This window comes from Sciurus vulgaris (assembly GCF_902686455.1).
Source record: "Sciurus vulgaris genome assembly, chromosome: 1".
Classification (NCBI taxonomy): domain Eukaryota; kingdom Metazoa; phylum Chordata; class Mammalia; order Rodentia; family Sciuridae; genus Sciurus; species Sciurus vulgaris.
In genome coordinates, this window is record NC_136461.1 from 110,603,286 (window position 1) to 110,623,921 (window position 20,636).

The following is a 20,636-nucleotide window of genomic DNA, read 5'->3' on the forward strand; positions in this document are numbered from 1 at the left end:
ATATATTTAAAATATTAATATGTAATACATATTTATTTCCCCAAAGCTTCATAACAATGTACTTTTCTGTATATTTCTTCTGATCACAACCAGAACTGGATTTATCAATTTTTAAAATTTTTGCTCATCTAATAGTTGGTAATTCTGAAATTCTGAATTCTGACCTTTTTTTAAATTTGCACTTCTCTGACTGATTTTAAGAGTGAACAATTTTCATGGTATTCCTCATTTGTGAACTGCCCACTCAGATTCTCTACCTTTTATTGTTTCTAATAGTTAAGTCTCTTCTGTTTTTCAGATGTAAATTATATCACATATAAGAAAGAGTAAGTTTGGGAACTGGGGTTTTGGTTCAGCGGTAAATTGTTTGCCTAGCATGCATGTGGCACTGGATTTGATCCCCAGTACCAAATTAAAAAAACTAAATAAAATAAAGATATAGTGTCTATCTATAACTAAATATATATACTATATATATTATATATCATAGATATTATATATATTTACATATAAGTTTGGGTTGGGGCTGTGGCTCAGTAGTGGAGCACTTGCCTAGCATGGGTGAGGCACTGGGTTCAATCCTTAGCACCACATAAAAATAAATAAATAAATAAAATAAAGGTATTGTGTCCATCTACAACTAAAAATATTTTTAAAAAAGAAAAGAAAGTAAATTTAGCCAGGCATGGTGGTACAAGCCTATAATCCCTTTGATTCAGGAGGTTGAGGCAGGAGGATCCCAAGTTCAAGGTCACCCTTTGCAACTTAGTAAGACCCTGTCTCAAAATAAAATATAAATAAAAGGCTGAGGATGTGGCTCAGTGGTTAATCACCCCTGGATTCAATCCACGGTACCAAAAATAATTTTTAAAAAAGAGGGGCTGGGGTCGTGACTCAGTGGTAGAGCACTCGCCTAGAAATGTGAGGTACTGGGTTTGCTCCTCAGCACCACATAAAAATAAAATAAAGGTATTGTGTTCACCTACAACTAAAAAAAATATTTAAAAATATAAATTAATTAAATGCTAATTTTGCCTGTAGAGTTCTAATATTTATACCCCTTAACTTTATTTTCTTGTCTAAATGCAATGTCTAACATGTCCAGAACAATGTAAACTAGTAGAGATAATAGAAAGCATCTTTGCCTTGTTCCCAATATTAGTAGAAATAATCCTATAATGATCCTTTATTTTCCCATTAAATATAATGCTGGACTTTTATTATGGATATACATTATATATATTAAGTATATATATAAAATGTTGAACAATATTCATCCATTACCATTTTACTCAGAGTTTTAGTGGGAATGAATGTAAGATTTTACCAGAAGATAATGACTTTCTTCTTTGATCTATTAGTATAATAATACTAATAGATTTTCTAGTATTGAATCATCTAAATATTTTGAAAAGTGAATCCCATTCCATTTGTCATGATATATTATGTCTCTTATATCCTGCTGTTCTGGTTTGTTAATGTTTTAAGATTTTCACAAGCATATATAATAATTAAGGTTGGTCTGTAGGCATTTTATTTTTTATCTTTGTTTTTATAGACTTTAATTTTCTTTTTTTAGATATAAAATATAAAAAATAATATAAAATGTAAAAATATAAATTGAAAATATAAAATATTTTTTAAATGCTGCCAAACATTTGACTAGCATCAGAATTATTTTGAAGAATTTCCTTATAAACTATCCAAAGGAGTGCTTTCTGGAAAGATAAGTACCAAATGATGTTCTTAATTTATGGTTATTGGGGCTTTTAGGTGTGCTTTTTAAAAATAAATTTATATTTTTAATTGACATATGGTAATCACGCATATTTATGGGGTACAGTGTAACATTCCAATACATATATCCAATACTAATGATAAGATTAGGGTAATTCTCTTTTTTTGAGTAAATTTTGTTCAATTATAAGTTATTTGTTGAATGGTGCTGGGAAAACTGGAAATCCATATGCAACAGAATGAAACTAAACCCCTATCTCTCACCCTGAACAAAACTCAACTCAAAATGGATCAAGGACCTTGAAATCAGACCAGAGACCCTGCATCTTTTTTTTTTTTTTTTTATTGTAAACAAATGGGATACATGTTGTTTCTCTGTCTGTACATGGCATAAAGGCATACCATTTGTGTAATCATAAATTTACATAGAGTAATGTTGTTTGATTTATTCTGTTATTTTTTCCCTTCCCCCCACCCCTCCCACCCCTCTTTTCCTTCTATACAGAGCTTCCTTCCTTCATACTTGCCCCCCTCCCTAACCCTAACTCTAACCCTAACACTAAACCTTCCCTCCCCCTATTATGTGTCATCATCCACTTATTAGCGATATCATTCTTCCTTTGGCTTTTTGAGATTGGCTTATCTCACTTAGCATGATATTCTCCAATTTCATCCATTTGCCTGCAAATGCCATAATTTTAACATTCTTTATGGCTGAGTAATATTCCATTGTATATATATATATATATACCACAGCTTCTTTATCCACTCATCAATTGAAGGGCATCTAGGTTGGTTCCACAGTCTGGCTATTGTGAATTGAGCAGCTATGAACATTGATGTGGCTGTATCTCTGTAGTATGCTGATTTTAAGTCCTTTGGGTATAGGCCGAGGAGTGGGATAGCTGGGTCAAATGGAGGGTCCATTCCAAGTTTTCTAAGGAATCTCCACACTGCTTTCCAGAGTGGCTGCACTAATTTGCAGTCCCACCAGCAATGTATGAGTGTACCTTTCTCCCCACATCCTCGCCAACACCTGTTGTTGCTCGTATTCTTGATAATCGCCGTTCTAATTGGGGTGAGATGGAATCTTAGGGTGGTTTTGATTTGCATTTCTCTTATTACTAGAGATGTTGAACATTTTTCCATATGTTTGTTGATTGCTTGTAGATCTTCTTCTGTGAAGTGTCTATTCATTTCCTTAGCCCATTTGTCGACTGGATTATTTGAATTCTTGGAGTAGAGTTTTTTGAGTTCTTTATAGATTCTGGAGATTAGTGCTCTATCTGAAGTATGAGTGGCAAAGATACTTTTTCATAGAAGAAAAAGTAGGTCCAGATTTTCACCTTGTTGGCTTAGGATCAGACTTCCTTAACAGGACTCCCATAGCACAAGAAATAAAAGCAAGAATCAACAACTGGGATAGATTCAAACTAAAAAGCTTTCTCTCAGCAAAGGAAACTATCAGCTGCTAAGAGAGAGCCTACAGAGTGGGAGAATATCTTTGCCACTCATACTTCAGATAGAGCACTAATTTCCAGAATCTATAAAGAACTCAAAAAACTCTACACCAAGAATACAAATAACCCAATCAACAAATGGGCTAAGGAAATGAACAGACACTTCACAGAAGAAGATGTACAAGCGTCAACAGATATATGAAAAAATGTTCAACATCTCTAGTAATAAGAGAAATGCAAATCAAAACTACCCTAACATTCCATCTCACCCCAATTAGAATGGCGATTATCAAGAATGCAAGCAACAATAGGTGTTAGAGAGGATGTGGGGAAAAAGGTACACTCATACATTGCTGGTGGGACTGCAAATTAGTGCAGCCACTCTGGAAAGCAGTGTGGAGATTCCTTAGAAAACTTGGAATGGACCTACCATTTGACCCAGCTATCCCACTCCTCAGCCTATACCCAAAGGACTTAAAATCAGCACACTACAGAAATACAGCCACATCAATGTTCATAGTGGCTCAATTCACAATAGCCAGACTATGGAACCAACCTAGATGCCCTTCAATTGATGAATGGATAAAGAAACTGTGGTATATATATACAATGGAATATTACTCAGCTATAAAGAATAATAAAATTATGGCATTTGCAGACAAATAGTTGAAATTGGAGAATATCATGTTAAGTGAGATAAGCCAATCTCAAAAATCCAAAAGAGGAATGATCTCACTGATAAGCAGATGATGACACTTAATGGGGGGTGGGAGGGGGACAAGAATGGAGGAAGGAGGAACTGTATAGAGGGAAAAGAGAGGTGGGAGGGGTGGGGGGAAGGGAAAAAATAATGGAATGAATCAAACATCATTACTCTATGTAAATATATGAATATGCAAATGGTATGCTGTTACTCCATGTACAAACTGAAACAACATGTATCCCATTTGTTTACAATAAAAATAAATTTTAAAAAAAGAAAGAACTTCAAAAAAAAAAAAAAGAAATAATATGAAGTGATATGTGTCAAGACTAAAACCACTTAAAAAACCTGGGGCTTATCACAAAGACTCTGAAGTCAGACTGAAAGTTGGAAGTGGGAAACAGAAGGTACTCAGCGGACTAATTATACTTATCAGAATCGCCATACTATTGTATTATCAAAAGTTTTCCATTGCCATGGGGCTAAATACAAAGCACTACTAATAATAATTTATGTGTAGACAATATGCCACAGGAATACACCCATGACTTTCATAACTATTGCTTGATTTTTAATTCTAGCTCAAATAAAAGATCTAAACAATAGAATAAATTTCTCATTACTGACAAAAGATATATTTATTGAACTTTTTACTTACTTAAAAGACAATATTGATATACTGCAATGCAAATAAAATGTTAAAGCTTAAAAAATTTCAAATTCATTATTTAGCATATAATACCATGATTTCTTAAAGTAAATTACATAAAGTCTTTTTTAATGTTAATATCAAATATACTAATACCTAAAGGAAAGCAACTAAAAAACTAAAAGATTTAGAAATAGATTTCACAGCTCTAATAATTCTCCCAAAGCAAAAACTAAAAATTCATGAACCATTGTTCAATATTTAAACTAAAATAGTAATAAAAGACATGAATGAATAAAATGAAAGTGGAAAAAGCAAAAAAAAATTTATTTGTTGTTATTGTTTGTTTTGGTACTGGGGATTGAACCAAGGGGTGCTTTATCACTGAGCCACATCCCCAGTCCTTTTTATTTTTTAATTTGAGGCAGGGTCTCACTAAGTTGTTTAGAGCCTGGCTAAGTTGCTGAGGCTGGTCTTGAATTTGCAATCCTCCTGAGTTGCTGGGATTACAGGCATGCGCCACCGTTCCTGGGGGTCATTTGTATTTTTATGGAAAATTATTTCAACCAGCTTTTCTAACTTTTTAGCGCAAAGAAATACGAAAACCTTTTATGGTTTTTCTTATATTTATGATTATTTCTCATCTCTATTGCTAATTTTCCCCTGTATTTATCTAGTTATTTTATCTTACTGTGGGTTTGCCTACCAGTAGGAGGCAATCTAAGGTATGATTAAGAATTTAGAGGCATAGAAAGAAAGAAAGGTATCTCAGGAAGATTAAAGAATGGACAGAATTTACAGCGTGGAGTATTCTGTGAATTGTACCTTGGTTTAGCTATAACATGGCAATGAAGCTGAGGCAGTGAGACTACCAAGGGACTCTGGAGTATTATTCCACTGGCAACTTTTCTTTATAGTATTTCCTCAAGAACCAAAGCCCTGAGGGCAACATCTAATTAGCCCAACCCCAGCTTTTCAAAGGATGGGAAGAAAGCATTTCTGGTGCCTTGGGTTCCCAAAGGAAGAATCAGGGCTTTGCCTTTTACAGACATTCACATTGAAGGTGATAAAGGGAGAAAAGATGATGGGGCTGTGCTAAAGAGTGGTCAGAAGAACTGTACGCTGAAGTGTAGTATACAGTACATAATTATATAGAAGAAATGTGCATTTATTCTTATCTCTTTCCTTATAGTAATCCCCTCAAATTCACCACTTTAAGTATTTTCCACTTAACCTCTCTGATAGTTAATATAATTTTTTTTGGTAGTGATTGAATCCAAGGGTGCTTTACCACGGAAGTACATGCCGAATCTTTTTTATTTGAAACAGGGTCTTGCTAAGTTGCTGAGGCTGGTCTCCAACTTGTGATTCTCCTGCCTCAGTCTCCCAAGTGATTGGATTTATAGACATGCATCACACCTGACTAAATTCAAATTATGTACCTTTGTTTTTTTGGTACTTTGAAGAGTAGTTATTGACACCCCCCAGTCGATTAAAGATGAGAAATTTAACATCTCTATATCACTGTCGATCTTTCAATACTTTCAGTAGTGATATTTAATGTTTCAGTCCTTCTAGTGCTCATCTTCATAAATTTAAATTGAATATATAAACCTAAAGGTTTCATATGATTTTTTTTTTACTGTCCTTTGAAGACTGGGGAAATCACAACTGGACATTTTTGCTCTTCTCCTTTGACTCTTTTTTAAAAAATATTTTTAGTTGTAGATGGACACCTTTTATTTTATTTATTTATTTATATGTGGTGCCAAGAATTGAACCCAGTGCCTCACACATGCTAGGCAAGCACTCTACCACTGAGCTATAACCCTAGCCCCTGTAATACACTTCTTAAAGTTTTACATTGTCAAGGTTTATATTTGTTCTATAACACCAAGAGATTTGTGTTATGCCTATAGGTTATTTCTACTAATTGAACACCAATAAGGAACAATATTGACATAATTATGTATATATTATTTACAATTAAATCAAACATTAGAGTTGAATCCAACAAAAGATATAGTATTATGGCATTAAATCTGTGCCTCTTAAGAGAGAATGTACAAGCTTCTTGTGGTGGCACATAGCTATAATCCCACATATTCAAGATGCTGAGGCAGGAGGATCACAAGTTTGAGGCCCAACTGGGCAATTTAGTGAGTCCCTGTCCCAATATAAAAAATGAAAAGGACTGGGAATGTAGCTCAGTGGTAGAGTGCCCTGGGTTCAATCCTCAGTACACCCACCAAAATAAATAAAATAATTATTATCTATTAGCTCACAATTCTGTGGGTAATTTAGACTGGGCTCAACTGGTTTCTGGTGGTATGATCCAAGCTCACTCATTGTCTGCAGTCAGCTAGAGGTGGACTGGAAGCTAACCTATTGCAGATGAGCTCCCGTACATGTCTATGCTTGGCTGGGTAATGAGGAAAATTGTGTCATGTGTCTGTCTAGAGTCTGGCAGGCCAGAATGAGCTTTGTCACATAGTGGCTAGGTTCAAAAAGCAGCAAGAGCAGGTAAACCTCAATAATAATCACTTTCAAGACTCTGCTTGTTCTACTTTTAGCAAATGTCCTATTAGGTAAAACAAGTTCATGCAATTGAGCCCGAGTTCAATAAATTGTGTGGAATAGCAAACCTAACATTGTAAAGGGGCATGTAAACAGAGATAGAAGGAATTAGTGGCAATTTTTTATTTTTTTGCAATCTACTACAAACATCAAGATCCATAAATAGTACCTCCCACTTCCTTTTAGAGGTCAAGAAATGTTTAACTAGACAGTTATGTTTTCTGCTAAAACTCAGCAGAGATGGGCAGAAGAGTTTATTTAAAAGGGGAGACACAGGAGAACAGGGAGATACTGCAGAACAGTAGTCTATCCCAAAGGTAATAATTCCATTAGGTACTTCTTCAATTTGTTAAAAGCATTAGAAATCTTTTGATTTATAAGAGGATTCTTTGTGTGTGTGTGTGTGCTGAGAATTGAACCCAGGGATACTTAACCACTGAACAACATTCCCACCCCCACCTACACACACTTTTTATTTTTTATTTTGAGACAGGGTCTCTCTAAGTTGCTTAGGGTCTCGCTAAATTGCTGAGGCTGGCTTTGAACTTTCCATCCTCCTGCCTCAGCCTTCCGAGCCGCTGGGATTACAGGCACACACCTCTGCACCTGTAATCCCACAAACATACATTTTAAATTTTGGACTCATATTATAATTTGACCAAGTTTTCTCTTAAAATTGTTATTGTAAAAACACATACATAGAACCTACCAAACACATAATAAAATCCCTTTTATTGTTCCCTAAACTGCCATCCCATTACCAAGGAGAAAACTCTACATTTTGAAATATTGCCTTCCAGATGTGTGTGTGTGTGTGTGTGTGTGTGTGTGTGTGTGTGTGTATGTGCACACGTGTGGATGATAGACAGGTAGAAAGATATACCTATATAGTTATAATTAGATACATGTATGCACATATAAAGTCTGTGTTCAAATTTTTAAATTCTGTAAGTACTATAGGCTTCTCATAGCAAGTCAAACAATTTTAAATGATATAAAGAAAAATTAATAAACTCTCCCACTCCCCTCATAACACATCCCCAAAGTAAACAATATAAACAATGTATTATGAATTCACTCCTTTCTCTGTGGTCTATAAATATATTCAATAAAAGTCTCTGACCATGATGCAATGAAACTAACAACAAAATCAGAAGCAAGCATCTATAAAACACTCCCTTAGTTCAAAAAGGACATATAAAAGAAAACTGGAGTAGCTAGGAAATAATGATAAATGAAAAATATTATATATCAGAACCTATAAGAATCAGCTTAAGTGATAACAAAAGAAAAACTAAGTGCTTTTTATACTAAAAAATGAAAATAAAGTATCTAACTCAGAAATGTATAAAATGAAAAAAATCAAAAGAAAGCAAAAGGTAGGAATTAATAAAGTTAAATGTGGGTATCAATAAGTAATAAAATGGAAAATGGTAGAATAAGGAAACTGACCTATTTATTCAGGATAAAAAAACAAAAAAAGATAATTAATGTAATCAAGAAAAAAAGGAAGAGAAAGCACAAATATACAAATGTTTTTAAAAAGCTGCAGATGCAGAGAAAGTTTATAGAATTAAAAGTGATTTCTCAATTTTATGAATTCAAATTATGAATTAAATAATTTTCTTACACACACGCACACACACACACACACACACACACACACACACACACAATTAACCAAAATTGGTCCCAGTAAAGACAAAATATTTAACACACTAATTACCAAACAGGAATAGAGAAAAGTTATCAAGGTCCAACTTCTCCACAGAATTATTAGGGTCAGAGAATATCGCTACAGAATTCTACTAAATCTATGAAGAAAAGATTATTTTAAGTTTATTGAAATTGTTTTTAAGCTTAAAAAAGAAAACAAGTTTCCAAAATCATTTTGTGAAGAATAACACTTTTTCTAAAATTCTATAAAAGAAACACCAAAAATTTGTAAAAATTAGACTTTTTTTAATTAATTTTTTTTATTTTTACAGACTACATTTTGATTCATTGTACACGAATGGGGTAAAACTTCATTTCTATGGTTGTACACAATGTAGATTCACACCATTCATGTAATCATACATATACATAGATTACTACTGTCTCATTCTACTCTTTCCATCCCCCACCCTCTCCCACCCCATTTTCCGCTATACCATCCAATGTTCCTTCATTCTTTTCTTCCCCCACCCCTGCCACCTGCCCTCATTATATATTGTCATCCACTTATCAGAAAAAACATTCTGTCTTTGGTTTTTTGGGCTTGGCCTATTTCACTTAGCATGATATTTTCCAACTTCATTCATTTATCAGTAAAATGCCATAGTCTTATTCTTCTTCATGGCTGAGTAATATTCCATGGTGTATATATACCACAGTTTCTTTATCCATTCATCAATTGAAGGATATCTAGGTTGGTTCCACAATCTAGCTATTGTGAATTGAGCTGCTATGAACACTAAGTCCTTTGGGTATAAACCAAGGAGTGGGATAGCTGGGTCAAATAGTGGGTTCATTCCAAGTTTTCTGAGGAAACTCTATACTGCTTTCCACAGTAAAAATTGGCTGCACCAATTTGCAGCTCCACCAGCAATGTATGAGTGTGCCTTTTTCCCCCCATTCACGCCAACACTTATTATTGCTTGTGTTCTTGATAATAGCCATTCTAATTGGAGTTAGATGAAATCTTAGGGTGGTTTTAATTTGCATTTCTCTAATTAATAGGGATGATGAGCACTTTTTCTATATATTTGTTGATCACCTGTGTATCTTCTTCTATGAAGTGTCTGCCCATTTCCTTAGCCCATTTATTGATTGGGTTCTTTGTATTTTGGGTATAAAGTTTTTTAAGTTCTTTATAAACTTTGGAGGTTAGTGCTCTGTCTGAAGTGTGTGTGGAAAAGATTTTCTCCCACTCTGTAGGCTCTCTTTTCACATTATTGATTGTTTCCTGTGCTGAGAAAAAACTTTTTAGTTTGAATCTATCCCATTCTTGCTTTTATTTCTTACGCTATGGGGGTCTTGTTAAGGAAGTCTGGTCCTAAGTCAACGTGATGGAGATTCAGGCCTACTTTTTCTTCTATTTGGTGAAGGGTCTTGGGCCTAATTCCTAAATCCTTGATCCATTTTGAGTTGAGTTTTGTATAGGGTGAGAGATAGGGGTTTAGTTTCATTTTACTGCATTTGGATTTCCAGTTTTCCCAGCACCATTTGTTGAAGAGGCTATCTTTTCTCCATTGTAAGTTTTTGGCACCTTTGTCTAGTATGAGATAACTGTACTTATATGGGTATGTTTCTGTGTCTTCTATCCTATACCACTGGTCTACCTGTCTTTTTTGGTGCCAATACCATGCCATTTTTGTTACTATTGCTCTATGGTACAGTTTAAGGTCTGGTACTGTGATACCTCCTGCATCAATCTTCCTGCCCAGGATTGCTTTGGCTATTCTGGGTCTTTTGTTCTTCCAGATGAATTTCATGATTGCCTTTTCTGTTTCTATGAGAAATGTCATAGGAATTTTAATTGGAATTGCATTAAATCTGTATAGCACCTTTGGAAGCATCACCATTTTGATAATATTGATTCTGCCTATCCAAGAACATGGGAGATCTTTCCCACTTCTAAGGTCTTCTTCAATTTCTTTCTTTAATTTTCTGTAGTTTTCATTGTAGAGATCTTTCATCTCTTTGGTAGATTGATTCCCAAGTTGTTTTTTTTTTCTTTTAGCCTATTGTGTATTGTGAACGGAATTGTTTTCCTCATTTCCCTTTCAGATGTTTCATCACTTGTGAATAAAAATGCTTCAGATTTATACATGTTGATTTTATATCCTGCTATTTTACTGAATTCAGTAAACTCTACCAGTTTTCTGGTAGAGTTTCTTGGATCCTCTAAATATAGAATCATGTCATCAGCAAATAGTGACAGCTTGAGTTCCTCTTTTCCTATTCATAGTCCTTTAATTTCTTTAGTCTACCTAATTGCTCTGGCTAGTATTTCAAGGACGATGTTGAAAAGAAATGGTGAAAGAGGGCATCCCTGTCTTGTTCTAGTTTTAAAAGGGAATGCTTTCAGTTTTTCTCCATTAAGAATGATGTTAGGGGGCAGGGGAGATAGCTCAGTCAGTAGAGTGCAATTTGTCAGAATTTTGTTAAGGATTTTCGCATCTATATTCATCAGAGATATTGGTCTAAAATTTTCTTTCCTTGATGTGTCTTTGTCTGGTTTGGGTATGAGGGTGATACTAGCTTCATAGAATGAGTTTGGAAGGGTTCCCTCATTTTCTATTTCCTGGAATACTTTGAGGTATATTGGAATGAGTTCTTCTTTGAAGGTCTTGTAGAATTCAGCTGAGAATCCGTTTGGTCCTGGGCTTTTCTTGGTTGGTAGGCTTTTCATGGCTTCTTCTATTTCATTGCTTGAAATTTATCTGTTTAAATTGTGTATGTCCTCCTGGTTCAATTTGGGAGGATCATATGTCTCTAGAAATTTGTCAATGTCTTCAATATTTTCTATTTCAAAGTAGCTTCTAATTAAGTATTTCAGTGGTGTCTGTCATGATATTTCCTTTTTCATCACAAATTTTAGTAATTTGAGTTTTCTCTCTCCTTCTCTTTGTTAGTGTGGCTAAGGGTTTATCAATTTTGTTTACTTTTTCAAAGAACCGACTTTCTGTTTTGTCAATTTTTTGAATTGTTTCTTTTGTTTTAATTTCATTGATTTCAGCTCTGATTTTAATTATTTCCTGTCTTCTACTACTTTTGTTGTTGTTCTGTTCTTTTTCTAGGGCTTTGAGATGTAATATTAGGTCATTTAGTTGTTGACGTTTTATTTCTTGAATGCACTCCATGCAATGAATTTTCCTCTTAGTACTGCTTTCATAGTGTCCCAAAGATTTTGATATGTTGTATCATCATTCTCATTTACCTTTAAGAATTTTTTTACCTCCTCCCTGATGTTTTCTGTTATCCATGCTTCATTCAATAGCATATTATTTAGTCTCCAGGTGTTAGAGTAATTTGTTTTTTATTTTGTCATTGATTTCTAATTTCATTCCATTATCTGATAGAACACAAGGTAGTATCTCTATTTTTTTGCATTTACTAAGGGCTTCTTTGTGGCATAACATATGGTCTATTTTAAAGAAGGGTTCATGTGCTGCTGAGAAGAAAGTGTATTTGCTCCTTGATGGATGGAATATTCTATATATGTCTGTTAAATCTAAGTTATTGATTGTGTTATTGAGTTCTATGGTTTCTTTGTTTAGTTTTTGTTTGGAAGATCTATCCAGTGGTGACACTGTTACGTTAGTCACTCAGAATTATCATGTTGTGGTCTGTTTGATTCCTGGAATTGAGAAGGATTTGTTTGATGTACATGGATGCACCATTGTTTGGGGCATAAATATTTACAATCCTGATTTATGGTTCCCTTAAGCAGTATGAAATGTCCTTCTTTATCCCTTCTGACTAACTTTGAAGTCTACTTTATCCAACATAGGGATGGAAACCCCTGCTTTTTTACTAAGTCCGTGCATGTGGTAGGTTTTTTCCCATTCTTTCACCTTTAGTCTGTGGATGTCATTTTCTATTGAGTCTTTTGAAGGTGGCATATTGTTGGGTCTTTCTTTTTAATCCAATCTGCCAGTCTATGTCTTTTGATTGAGTTTAGGCCATTAATATTCACGGTTATTATTGAGAAATGATTTGTATTCCCAGTCACTTGGGCTTATTTTTGGTTTTTAACTTGACTTGGTTTCTCCTTTGATTGGTTTTTCCTTTAAGGTAGTTCATCCCTTTGCTGTCCCACATTGTTATTTTTCATTTCCTCCTCATGGAATATATTGTTGAGAATATTCTGTATCACAGGCTATTTGTAAATTCTTTTAATTTTTGTTTATCATGGAAGGATTTTATTTCGTCTTCAAATCTGAAGGTTAGTTTTGCTGGGTATAGGATTCTTGGTTGGCAACCATGTTCTTTCAGAGCTTGAAATATGTTGTCCCAGGTCCTTCTACCTTTTAGAGTCTGGGCTTAGAAATCTACTGATATCCATATTGGTTTTCCCCTATATGTAACCTGATGCTTTTCTCTCATAGACTTCAAAATCCTATCTTAATTTTGTATGTTAGGCATTTTCATGATAATGTGCCTTGGTGTGGATCTGTTGTGATTTTTTGCATTTGGTGTTCTGTAAGCCTCTTGTATTTGATTTTCCATTTTCATTCTTCAGGTTTGGGAAATTTTCTGATATTATTTCATTGGACAAGTTGTGCATTCCTTTGATTTGTATCTCTGTGCCTTCCTCAATCCCAATAATTCTTAAATTTGGTCTTTTCATGATGTCCCACAGTTCTTAGAGGTTTTGTTCATGATTTCTTACCATCTTCTCTGTTTGGCCAACTTTATTTTCAAGAATAAATATTTGTCTTCATTGTCTGAGGTTCTGTCTTGCAAGTGGTCTAGTCTTTTGGTGATGTTTTCCATTGAGTTTTTTATTTGGTTTATTGTTTCCTTCATTTCAAGGATTTCTGTTTTTTTTTTTTTTGTTTTGTTTTGTTTTGTTTTTAGAGTCTCTGTCTCCTTGTTGAAATAATCTTTTGTTCCTGCAGTTGCTCTTTCAACTGATTAGTGATCATTGCCTGCAATTGCTCTTATCTCATCCTTTGCTTCACATATCATTTTAATTATGTATATTCTGAACTCCTTTTCTGACATTTCTTCTACCATGCTGTCACTGGATTCTATTAATATAGAATCTAGGTTTGTTTGGATCATTTCCTTCCCTTTTTTTTTTTTTTTTTTTTTTTTTTTTTTTTTTTGTGGTGTTGGGGATCGAACCCAGGGGCTTGTGCTTACAAGGCAAGCACTCTACCGACTGAGCTATCTCCCCAGCCCCCTTCCCTTGTTTTTTCATGTTGTTCATATATCTTCCCCTCTAGCAGTGCAGATCGGAGGTATTGCAGTTTCCCCACTATAGGCTTATAGTGACCCTACAGGTTTTCAAACCCTCTTCTTTAAGGGGGAGATCAATATCAGCAGCACCCAGTACAGACAATATGCAACCCTAAACCAAATAGTCCCTATGAAGACATTAACAATATTATCATAATAAACAGAGAAAATGAGTTCAATTATTATCTAGAGTATAACAAATAGATTTGCAATAAGGTCTGCAATTTCTAATGGAGGACAAAGAGGATGGGGAGGGGTATAGGATGTAATTGTTAATGGGATAAGAAAAGAGTATATAGAAGTTCTAGATCGTAGAAAGTGTAATCAAAAGAAGTTGGTTGTTAGCATGAGAAAAGGGAGAAAGAGACTGAGGAAACAGGTAAACAAAAGGAAAATAGAGCAAGAAAAGTAAAGAAATAAAAACTTAAAAATTTTCAAAAAGGAGAAAAAAAAATCTACACTATAACAGTCATATAATATTCAAACCTCCCAGTCTTCAATAGCCTGATGCATGAGAGGTACTTGACAATGAGCTTCCAGTCTCCAGCAGGCAACTCAGGATGGGATTTGCCCCACCTAAAGATGGGAGCTACTGTTTCCAGGATAATCCAAGATGGCTGTTCTGATTTCCAAATGTGTTGACAAATGGAGAGCTGCAACTTGGGGTGTGGGCATGGTGGGCTGGGGGTTCTGGAGGCGGGGTGTGATCAGTCTGCTTAAGGAGTCCTGGAAGTAGGGCTCAGTCAGTCTGGGAGTCCTGCAGGTCCTGGCCATTGTCTCAAAATGGTGGCAGCCATGTGTAACCGAACCTGCAGGTACTGTGATAGTGGACTTCCAAGCAACAGCAGGCAACAGCTGGCGATCCACTTGCAGTCTGCAGTGGTCTGATGACTACTGGCAGACAATTGGCAGGTAGACCTCAGGCAGTGGGTGATGGGTGAGTAAAAGGCAGGTGATGGGCAGGCAAATGATGGATGATAGGGGCCAGTCAGTGAGCAATTGAGAAACAGATCTAAAAATCAGTCTTATTTGAGAATATTGAAGTAAAAGTTTAAATGAAATATTAAAAAACAGAATCCAGAAGTGTAGTTAAAGAATAATATACCACAAGCAAATTTTGTTGTTGTTGTTGTTGTCCTCTTGTTTTGTTTTGTACTAGGAATTGAACTCAGGGGCACTCAGCCACTGAGCCACATCTTTAGCCCTATCTTTTGTATTTTTGTTTTGTTTTTAGAGACAGAGTCTCACTGAATTGCTTTTTGCTGAGCCTGGCTTTGAACTTGAGATCCTCCTGCCTCAGCCTCCTGAGCCACTGGGATTACAGGTGTGTGCCACCATGCCCAGCTAAATAATTTTGTTTTTTGTTTGTTTGTTTTTGTATAGAATTGCATGGAAGAATCAATTTTAGGGAACCTATCAAAATTGATTATCATACTAACTTATCTATAAAGAAAAATCCTATGGTCATTTTAGTTGATGTTTAAAGGCAATTTAAAAAATTCAGTATCCATTCTTCATATTTTTAAACTCTAGAAATAAATATATATTCTTTAACATAACAAAATAGTTCTCATCCCCAAAGTTAGCATAATGGTTGATAAGGAAAGCACTGAAGAATATAATAGTAAACTTGGAAAAAAGACTGTGGTTTAATATCACCACTATCATTTAACATTTTCTGGAGATATTAACCAACACAGTAAGAAGAAAGTAATGAAAGATATAAAATAGAAGGGATGATCATTGTTCACAAATAATATGATGTGGGCTGGGGAGATAGCTCAGTTGATAGAGTGCTTGCCTCACAAGCACAAGGCCCTGGGTTCAATCCCCAGCACTGAAAATAATAATAATAATTATTATTATTATTACATGATGTACAACTGGAAAAGCAAAGAGGATCAACTGAAAGAGTATTACAAACATTGACAGAATTGAGTAAGGGAAGGTCCCTGGATATGAAATTAATATGCAGTAATCAATAGCCTTTCATACATGAACAAAAATGAAGGGTTAAAGATATAATGATGGTATAAAATACAAAACACCATACACCTATGAATGGAACTTGCAGAACTGGAAGTTGCTCTGTGTGAGTGAGTGAGTGAGTGAGTGAGTGAGTGAGTGAGTGAATATGAAGGCTTAGGACATTACTGCACACTACAGTAAACTTTATAAACACTGTAAACTTAGGCCACTCACATTGATAACAATTTTTCCTCAATAATAAATTAATCTTAGCTTACAGTAACATTTTTACTTTATTAGAAACTTTAAAATTTTTGACTCATTAAAATTCAGCTTAAAGCACACACTGTACAACTGTACAAAAATAGATTTATATTCTTATTCTATAAGCACGTTTCCTATTTTCAAATGTTTAAAAACTTTCCTGTAAAAAACAAACACATACATTAGCCTAGGCCTACACAAGTTCAGGCTCACCAATATTACTGTCTTTCACCTCTACATCTCATTCCACTGGAAGGTCTTCAGAGACAATAACACATATGGAACTGTCATCTCCTATGGTAGCAATGCCTTTTTCTGGAGTCCCTCCTGAAGGACCTGTCTGAAGTTCTTCTCCAGGAGACATCACTTCAGACATATGTGCATAGGGTTTGCTTGCTTTGCTTCTCTTTTCACCATAAATTTGCTCATAAGCAGATAATGCACCATAAATGTGCTTCCCTCTTAATGAAAAAACTTTTGGTGTTGGGGTCCATGCTTTCAAACTTTTTAAGGAGCTTCCTGAGATCTACAAAAGCTTCTGCTAAGCCCTTCACTGTGAATTTTCTTGGAGGTTTTTCCTTCTCCTTCAGTTTACTTTTCTCAGCTGGATGTGGTAGTGCATGCCTGCAATCCCAGCTACTTGGGAGGCTGAAGCAGGAGGATTTCAAGTTTGAGGCCAGTCTTAGCAACTTAGCAAAGCCCTAAGCAACTTAGGGAGACCCTGTCTCTAAAGAGAAAGGACTGGGGATGTAGGTCAGTGGTTAAGCACCCCTTGGTTCAATCCCCAGTACTCCACTTTTCACTTCTTTGGCTATGTTCCTGACCCAGTTCCCCTATAAACTTATAGAACCACCATTGTGTATGCAGCCAGTTATTAACTGAAACAGTCATGTGGCATATGATTGCATAATATTTTATTGTATGGATCACAACTTATTGATCATTTTCCTATTGAAATTCAGGAATTTTTGTTTTGTTTTTCAGTTTGGGTTTTTTGATATGGGTCTAATTTTTCTTAGTGGCTATTAAAAGATGTAAATATAAAAAGTAGCCAAACACAGTGTATGTGCCTGTAATCTCAGAGGCTTGGAAAGCTGAGGCAGGAGAATCACAAGTTCAAAGACAGCCTCAGCAACTTAGCGAGGCTGAAAACAAATTAGTGAGACACTGTCTCAAAATAAAAAAACAGGCTGCTGGGGATGTGGCTCAGTGTTCAAGCACCTGGGTTCAATCCTTAGAAACAAAAACAAACAAACAAATAAATAAAGGTAAACAATGGTGCTCATTTCAGCAGCACATACACTAAAAAGTAAAACAATGAAAATATTAGAAGAAAATAATAATCTCGAGCCAAGGGAAATTTCTTAAGCAATATTGGAAACCCAGGCAACTTAAAATAAATTTTCATTTAACACTACATACGAATGTAAATTTTTAAGGAAAAAAAGCATTGTAAATAAGCAACAACAAATTGGCAGAAACAGAGTAGAATAGTAATCACTAAAGCTATGAAGGGTAGGGAAGATAGAAGGAGGTTGGATAATGGGTACCAAAATATAGTTAGATAGGAGGAGGGATTTCTAGGGTTGTACAACACAGTAGGGTAACTATAGTTTACAATCATATATATATGTAAAATACATATTTCTATATATGATACAGATATTTAATAGTATATTTTATATATGATGTATATGTCATATATTTAATAAAGAACTAGGAGAGAGGAGTTTAAAGATCCTTAATACAAAGAAATTATTGAGTTAGAAATGCTAATTACCTTGATTTGATCATTATATATTTGATACATTAACACTCATACTCATAAATACATACAATAATTATATGTTAATTTTAAAATTATTTTCTATGTTTTTTTGTTTTTGTTTGTTTGTGGTGCAGAGGATTGAACCCAAGGCCTTTGGTCTGCTAAGAAAATATTTTGCCACTGAGCTACATCACCAGACCCTGCGTCAATTTTTAAAAGTTTAGCAAGGTATGGTGGTGTATGATTCAAATTCCAGCTACTCAGGAGGCTGAAGTAGGAAGACCACAAGTTCAAGGCAAGCCTTGGCAACTCAATGAGCTCCTCTCTCAAAATAAAAAATAAAAAGGGCTAGAAATTTACCTCAGTGGTATAGTGCCCCTGGGTTCAGTTCCCAGTACTGGGAAAAAAAAAAAAAAAAAAAAAAATTGACTAGGTGCAGTGGCACATGCCTGTAATCTCAGAAGCTTGGGAGGCTGAGGCAGGAGGATCACAAGTTCAAAGTCAGCCTCAGCCACTTTAACCAGACCCTAAGCAACTCAGTGAGATCATCTCTAAATAAAATACAAAAAATGTATGGGGATGTGGCTCACTGGTTAAGTGTTCCTTAGCTCAATCCCCAATACCAAAAAAAAAGGAGGAACTATATTAATATCTCTAACATAGAAAAAACTCCTAAAAGTTGAATTTTTTAAATGCAAAGAATATGAATGTGTAATTCATAAAAAAGGAAATATTAATGACCAATAAATACATGAAAAGATCTTCAACCTCACTAGTCGCAGAAATGCAAATAAAACCACAGTGAAATCTAATTTTTGCCATCCATCAGATTGGCAAAAAATGTAAAATACAGATAAATTCAGTTCAGGCAAGGACATGAGGAAAATGTACACTATCAAGTATTCTTAGTGAATACTCTTTTTGGAGAGCAATAAGATTATGATAGAAAAAATTAATGTTCATATTATTTGATCCAGAAATTCAATTTAGCTTAGAATGAAATAATTTGTAAACATAGGCATTACTGTGTCCCTATGTCTCACTCTTGCCCAGACTCTTCTCTCTAATATACCTTATTAGATTTGCTGTTTCACTTCCAGGCCAGCTAGACTCTTTTTTTTTAATTTCGATTTTTTATTTTTTTTGCAGTTGTACATGGAAAGAGTGCCTATATTTGTTATGTGGTGCTAAGGGTTGAACCCAGTGCCTCACACGTGCTAGGTAAGTGCTCTACCACCAAGCCACAACCCCAGTTCCTCTGCTAGACTCTTAATCTCCAACCTCTCCTCCACTTTCATCATACTCTAGCCAACCAAAACTAGTACCTGAAATAGGGAGATGGTTTCAAGCTCTGGAAGGCTTTGTCTAGTGGGTTCCCCTGTGCTTTCAGGAACTCAAAGCCAAAGACATCATCAAAGCAAACATTAACTTCAAGTTCCTGGGGCTGCTGACAATGTGGAGAATACCGATGGCATCTGGTAGAGGCTGTTGTGCCCTGGCCATCCTGCTGACAATTGTGGACATCCAGCCTGCTGGTGAGGACCCCAAGCAGAAAGTCTTCAGGGAGAACCCTAGGCTCATGTGGAGGGAATGGATACCAAGTTTTAGTGTTTTTTTAAGACTATTTTATTTTTTTAGATGTGGATGGATGTTTATTTTATTCATTTATTTATATGTGGTGCTGAGAACCAAATCTAGTGCCTCACACATGCTAGGCAAATGCTCTACCATTGAGCCACAACTTCAGCCCCTGGTATTTGTTGTTGTTGTGTGTGTGGAAGAAAAGCGTCCTAACACTTGACACCAACAAACTAATGAAAGTTAAAAGATAGTTTTCTTTTTCACTCATACTAATACTATTGCCCTCTCCATCAAACATTCTTCCTCTGTTATGTGTTGAAGAGAACCTAGTAATCTGGGCCATGGCTAAGATTTCTTCAGGCATTTATACACTTTATAAGATCCATATTTGAGATTCACATATTACAATCTTGTCAATTTTAGCAACCCATTTAATGACTCTGTGCCTTGGTTTATTTATAAAATGGGAACAATAATACCTGTTTCCATGACTATAGTGAGGATTAGATGTATAACAAAGCATTTTAATAAAGACCCTGTAGAAGTTCAATTTGGAGAATAGAAATAAATATACTTCCTGGTTTCCCTCAGATATGGCTCTAAGTGCTAAAGTACCATTTTAAAGGATGACATTTAACATCTATGGGGAAGCCCCCATCTCTGCCTTCTCAATATTTTCATGAGAGTAAATTTAGTTTACCATGCATACCAAAGAAAAGCAAGTCACAAGTGGGGAAGGGGAGTGGCAACATCAGCACATGTCTGATGTATTTTTAGCATAGCTGAATTTAATCAATACTTGGGTTCTGAAAGGAATTAAAATTAGGAGAGCTGAGGGTGAACAGAAGAGATTAGTGTTGGGTCACAAAATATAAACTGCATTAAGTGAAGTAGTGAGGAGAGTAAGGGACAATGAAAGAGTGGTAGATCAATGGATTAGAAAATTAGGCCAGAGGCACCTACTGGGTCAAAGCATTA

At 35.1% G+C, this 20,636-nt stretch overlaps 1 protein-coding gene across 6 annotated transcripts in view; it reads left to right on the forward strand.

The window, feature by feature from the left end:
• The window catches only part of CD160 (CD160 molecule), a 51,119-nt gene that overhangs the window by 14,979 nt on the left and 15,504 nt on the right, over window positions 1–20,636 (forward strand). For 3 of the 6 annotated variants that reach the window (XM_079140479.1, XM_079140484.1, XM_079140480.1), the window contains exons 2-4: window positions 15,312–15,401; window positions 19,227–19,298; window positions 19,468–19,612. In XM_079140479.1, coding sequence (XP_078996605.1) covers window positions 19,531–19,612 — 82 coding nt within the window. In that variant the 5' untranslated portion in view covers window positions 15,312–15,401; window positions 19,227–19,298; window positions 19,468–19,530. Of the gene's footprint in view, window positions 1–15,311; window positions 15,402–18,052; window positions 19,613–20,636 lie in introns of those variants that run through there. The other 3 variants (XM_079140481.1, XM_079140482.1, XM_079140483.1) reach the window with 3 other exon arrangements.